This window comes from Talpa europaea, assembly GCF_964194135.1.
Source record: "Talpa europaea genome assembly, chromosome: 2".
NCBI classification, from domain to species: domain Eukaryota; kingdom Metazoa; phylum Chordata; class Mammalia; order Eulipotyphla; family Talpidae; genus Talpa; species Talpa europaea.
The window spans coordinates 29,080,527-29,086,916 of record NC_140068.1 but is presented as its reverse complement, the minus strand read 5'-3'; the positions used below and the strand labels follow the sequence as shown (position 1 = coordinate 29,086,916).

At 38.1% G+C, this 6,390-nt stretch overlaps 1 protein-coding gene across 1 annotated transcript; it reads left to right on the top strand.

Moving 5' to 3' along the window:
• Positions 1–3,890: 3,890 nt before the first annotated feature.
• Positions 3,891–4,967, top strand: RNF146 (ring finger protein 146; the record flags this gene model as incomplete). Its single annotated transcript, XM_084227785.1, has 1 exon — positions 3,891–4,967. One exon carries the CDS (start codon positions 3,891–3,893, stop codon positions 4,965–4,967), a length of 1,077 nt encoding a protein of 358 aa, XP_084083911.1.
• Positions 4,968–6,390: the final 1,423 nt, after the last annotated feature.

The following is a 6,390-nucleotide window of genomic DNA, read 5'->3' as shown; positions in this document are numbered from 1 at the left end:
GTATTTACTGGTTTCTATAACTTAGGTTTTGTGATAAAGGAGTTAATTGGGAATGTAACTAAAAGTCGAGGAGTTTGGGAGTTAAGCATTTCGTAATGATCAGTTCCTTTCCCTTTAAACTGTGTATTGCTTCCTTTTCTAGTTATGTCCAGTCTTTTGAAAAAGTGACTATCATTTTGAATCCTGCCTATTGAGAATATAGAAAAAGCAGTAAGAGAATGGATTTTTTTTTTTTTTTGGATGTACTGTGATGAAAGCCTAAGAGTATTGTTTTTCAAATTTTGATTAGCATAAATGTTTTTACTGACTACCTCTATTATAACCACTGGATTCACTTTCTAGTGCCTGACATTAAACAAAGGCAAATAGTGTAATGGCAGAGTCAGGTGATGACAGAGAAATTGTCACTCATTTTAAGCAGCTGTTAAAATTAATGGTTTCCTGTCTCTGTGAGAGCTTCCCCTCCATTTCTTTTTATATAGCACTGGTCTGTTCTCTTTGTCATTTTCTCCCTTTAAAAAATATCTGGTTTTCTGTGGGATAAAATCCAAATCAGATCAGTGTTTCTTCAGCAGGACACAATAAGGCTTTCATGATTTGGCTTGTGATTATTTTTACAGCTTCATCCTGCTGTTTCATTGTTTGCATGACTCACTGCCTTTCATACGTCTCTATTTTGAGTCTTTTCCATTCCCAGCCTCCTCTGCACCCCATACTTTCTTAATGTCCATCCTTTCATCCCCCCGTTATTACTTTCAATAAACATTCTAACACATTTCAGTTAATGTAGGAATCAGGCAATATTGTGATTATCTGCTTACCACATATATGTTTCCTTATTTAACAGAGTAGCTGTATGTCTTGTTCATCTTTACATCAAGTGAGACTCAGCACTGTACATGGACCATATTGTTTAATAAATGTTATCTGACTTGATAATGCAGACTTTCAAATTTTATACCAGTGTTTGAGCTCCATTCATCCATTTTGATAAATCTTACACTTTTTTTAATATCTCCTTCCTCTTCAGGGCATCTTCAAAAGTAATGTGATTTTCTCCCTTGATCTTATATGACTATAACATTTATGAAGTTTCAGTGTTCACAGAGTGGGATTTTTTGGCTTTTTTTTTTTTTTTTCTCAACACTGATGTTTTTTAAACTCTGATTTTTAGATAAAATTTAGACAAAGTGTATTCAGCCCAAGAGTAATAAAAAGGGAGATTAAGACTCAGCTTTTTAGATTTCTTGTCTAGCTTTGTGTAACAGCTGCCTTAATTTAAGTTACTCTCTCCCTTGACCAATTGCAGTTCTTCATTATATAATTTTTAGTATGTTTCTTCAGGGCTGATCTGTAAGTACACTGACAGAATTTTTATGCATTCCCAAGGTGTGTGTAAGTAAATGCTTCGAAAAAGTGTTTGCCAGTCAGGTGGTTTAGTGTAAATTATTTAAAATAAAATAAATCTATAATGTGATAAAATCACATTACTTTTTGAAAAAATGTATTTATTTTCTTAGCAAATATTTGAGTGTTGTCTGTCTGCCAGGTCCTGAATGGAAATACTGAGGTAAGCCAAAGGTGACCCTGCCTTTTCATAAAGCCCATGGAACTTATGGGGAAGACTGATGTTAATAATCAAATAAATAAAATATTTAAGGTTAGAAATAAGAAGTGCATGGTAGCTAAGAGTTAGGGGGGAAAAAGTGATTTGACCTAGTCATGGAAGCTTTCTCAAGAGGTTTATAAGATGGGTAGTAGTTTTCCCATGGTGGGGGGCTAGAAGGGGCCATGAGAGATAGGAAGTGAGCACATTTTTCATATAGAGGAAACCTTATTTTTGGAAGGACTAGCCAGTGTGGTTAGAGGCCTGAACAAAGGGAAATTTGATGTGAGATGAGGCTGGCTTAAGAGGTAGGGGAGGGCCTCCCCGGTGGCGCAGCGGTTGAGCGCTGGGTTGCGAAGCTGCCTGCAGCCTCTGCGGCACCGGTTCGATCCCCGGCTGCTCCCCGGCCACCGGAGGAGGGTCCCACATGGCGCTCAGACCTCTCCTGCCGCCTGCTGCTCCCCTCAGCAGTGTACTTCGGTCCTTCTGCCTGTTCTGCTCCCCGCTCTGGCTCTGGTGAATTCTCTCACCCTCCCGCGCTTCTGACTGTACCCAGTGCATGTATAAACCAAACAAACAAACAAATAATAAATAAATAAATAAATAAATAAATAAGACATGCCTCTAGAAAATTAAAAAAAAAAAAAAAAAGAGGTAGGGGAAACCAGGCTATGCAAGGCATATAAATCCTGGTCTTTATCCTAAAACCAGCATTTTAAGGAAGGGGTAAAAGGTATATGCAGTAATATACATTAGCAAACAGTGTTTATCTGTTGGCTAGAGATGGGTATACTTGGCAGATGATTTTGATGGGATGGATAGAAGGGAAGTTTCAGTAATGGATTTCTGCTTGGATAAAGCAGAAGCATAGTTTGTTACCATGTGGGCATTTTGGGAATAAATAAAATGGAAACAGATGATGAGATGTTTTGTGCCTTCAAGATTACCCAAAAAGAGAGCTAAAGTAGACAATTAGAAATAAGTCTCGGATTGAAAGGAGAGACCTGGACTGGTAATAACAACTTGTGACTCATTTGTATATAGGTAACAATTGAAGCCATGAGTATATATGAGATCATCTTTAAAAAGTCACCAAGAAGAGCATATGGTTTAGAAAAAGGCAACAGTAACAAAAAACAGCTGTTAGTAGAGAGTATTTCACTGAGGGGGAATGAAATGACTGGAATAACCATTTTTAGATACAGAGCAAAGATAGGGAATTTGATATATTTTATGAAGTATGAAAAGTATATTAATACAGGGAAATATTTGCAAAATTGTCATTTACTAATATCCTAAAAGGCTATAAAATTGCTATTTTCTAATTATAACCTAAAATACTTTTTTTAAAAAAAGTTTTATTTATGCATACAAGAACTGGGGTACAGGCCAGACGGGGGTGCGGTGAGAGAATTCACCAGACTGGGGAACAGAACAGGCAGACTGATTGAAATACACTGCTGAGGGGGGCAGTGGGCGAGACAGAGGTCTGCTGCACCACGCGGGTCAGCTCCCTGGCCGGCTGGGGGTCTGGGGGTCGATCTCATGCTGCAGAGGCTGGGGATAGCCTCACAGTGCTGTACTTAACCCCTTGCGCCACCAGGGAGGCCCTAACCTAAATTACTTTTAACTTGTTTGTTTCTCTGTTTTCTAGACCATAAATCCAAGAATGGATTGTATACTTTTAAAACTTTGCATTTAGTTCTATCTTATAGGTTCTATGACTTAGTAGAGTGGTATATTTATTGAAAATCTAGGGCCTCCCTTGTGGCCTAGACGTAGTCTCAGTGCTACCACTGAAACAGGCTACGGTGATAGCCTCAGTTTGATCCCCAGCCAGGGAGCTAACCCACATGACGCAGCAGACGTCTTCTGTCTCGCCCGCTGTTCTCCTCAGCAGTGTATTTCAGGAGATCCTTCTGTTCTGCTCCCTACTCTGTCTCCAGTGAATCCTTGCCTCCTCCCCCATGGCCCCCGCACCTGGGCCTACATCCCAGTTCTTCTACTTAAAAATAAATAAAATCTTTAAAAAAATTTTAAAAAAATCTATACCTTGGTTGTATGGGGTGGGAGGGGGATTGACAATTGTGTACCTCATTGCCCCCTCCCCCCAGTAAAAATTAATGAAAAATCAAAAATATTTTTCTGCACTAGAGTTGTTTTTCTCTACTTTCATCTTTGTATGTCCACTCTATAGTATGTGACTTACGTATAATAGGTGCTTAATGATTACAAGAATTAAAGCATGCTTTTAATATTATATATTTTTTCTTATTTTCTTAGGATGGCTGGCTGTGGTGAAATTGATCACTCAATAAACATGCTTCCTACAAACAGAAAAGGGAATGAATCCTGTTCTAATACCACACCTTCTCTAACTGTCCCTGAATGTGCCATTTGTCTGCAAACATGTGTTCACCCAGTCAGTCTACCTTGTAAGCATGTTTTCTGCTATCTGTGTGTAAAGGGAGCTTCATGGCTGGGGAAGCGATGTGCTCTCTGTCGACAAGAAATTCCAGAGGATTTCCTTGACAAGCCAACCTTATTGTCACCAGAAGAACTCAAAGCAGCAAGTAGAGGAAATGGTGAATATGCATGGTATTATGAAGGAAGAAATGGGTGGTGGCAGTATGATGAGCGTACTAGTAGAGAGCTGGAAGATGCTTTTTCCAAAGGTAAAAAGAGCACTGAAATGTTAATTGCCGGGTTTCTGTATGTTGCTGATCTTGAAAATATGGTTCAATATAGGAGAAATGAACATGGACGCCGCAGGAAGATTAAGCGGGATATAATAGATATACCAAAGAAGGGAGTGGCTGGACTTAGGCTGGACTGTGATGCTAATACTATAAACCTAGCAAGAGAGAGCTCTGCCGATGGAGCGGACAGTATATCAGCACAGAGTGGAGCTTCTGTTCAGCCTCTGGTATCTTCTTCTGTAAGGCCCCTGGCCTCAGTAGATGGTCAGTTAACAAGCCCTGCAACACCATCCCCTGATGCAAGCACTTCTCTGGAAGACTCTTTTGCTCATTTACAACTCAGTGGAGACAGCATAGCTGAAAGGAGTCATAGAGGGGAAGGTGAAGAAGATCATGAGTCGTCATCTTCAGGAAGGGTACCAGCACCAGACACCTCCATTGAAGAAACAGAATCAGATGCCAGTAGTGATAGTGAGGATGTATCCGCGCTTGTTGCACAACACTTGACCCAACAGAGACTTTTGGTTCCTAATGCAAACCAGACAATATCTGATCTATCAGATCAATCAGGAACTGATCGATCAGTAGCAGGGGGTGGAACAGTGAGTGTCAGTGTCAGATCCAGAAGGCCTGATGGACAGTGCACAGTAACTGAAGTTTAAATTTAAAAAAAAAAAGTCTTCAGCTCCATGCTTAAGGTTAAGTGGTTATCTGTAAATTTCTGCCCGTTGTAACATTATACTCATCCCTCGTAGTGCATTTTGGGAGTTGGGGTGGGAAGGGGTATGGGAAGGATAGGTCTGTAATTAAAAGTCTAACATATCTCTGTTGAGAAATTTATTTAATGTAAGGAACTTGGGTGTTAATAGTTGAGAGCTGTTAGTAATAACCCAGTTTTCTTGAGGTTTATTTCATAGTTTTAAAAACTTTCTTCAGTTCTTTTAGCCAGTGTGTGTGTATTATGTGTGCATCACAGTCCTCATCTGACTCTTGCATTGTATCTTATTTTTCTGCATGGATTGACAAAACCATTACTAAAATTTGGCACCTCTGAGATGTCTGGTATCAGTATGAACAGGAAGCTTAATTATGTGAGAATAGATATGAATTGGGAGATTTTAAAATAGATGAATAACAACTTTAATAGTACAGTTACTGACATGGAAATGTAAAGAAAACAGCTAGTAATTTAAGTTTCAGAATCTTGTCTGTAATACACTTCATGGCGTTCCCACAGGCTTTGCTGTCTAGTCATTGTAGATTGAGGTTTCTCTTGATCCGCATTTTTCTTTTTGATTACAGAATTTATAATTTAATAAATACTAGAGTTTATCAAAAATAATTTGCCTTTTGTTTGAGTCTGAAAAGGGGATGGAGACATTTTGACATTAGTAGCCAAAAGTCACTAAAAAGGTGATAGTTTGAATTGGTGGCTCAGCTCCAGTAGTCACCTGCTCAGGAGTTTGACGTAGAATAAGCAGAATCCAAAGGCAGTGTGCATGGAATAAACATGTACAGCAATAAACGTAAAGCCGGTTGTAAGGCAATTATATATTTTAGATTTTCCTTGCCTGTCTTCATTACCAGTGTTCTAACACAATTCTGAATTACATGGTAGGCATGTTTATAAACACATTAGTAGACACAAACTCACTCTATAGAAAATATAGAATCTGGGAAGGTAGGATATATAAGGTTAACTAGGTAATCTAGAAATTTGCTCCAAACAAAAATAATGTGAGTTTGTCTTACTGTATTTTCAAACTCAAAACAATTAAGACAATGTTGATAAAGCACATGCAAGTTATTTGTAATATGATTTCAAATTTGACATTTCAAATGTAATATGATTTCAATGTTATAGCAAAAACTACTTTGAAATTAACTTCTGTGGATGTTAGAATTAGGACTTAATTCTTTGGTAAAATCTGTATCATATAAAAGTTTAAGTTATGTAATTTTATAAAATTTTTAAGATAAAAGAAAAAAGCTAGTTTTCACACACACAAAAGAAACCTATTATAAAATGCAAATATATAAAGATGCTTCATGAATTGCTCTGAAGACAGGCAGTTTCAATGTAAA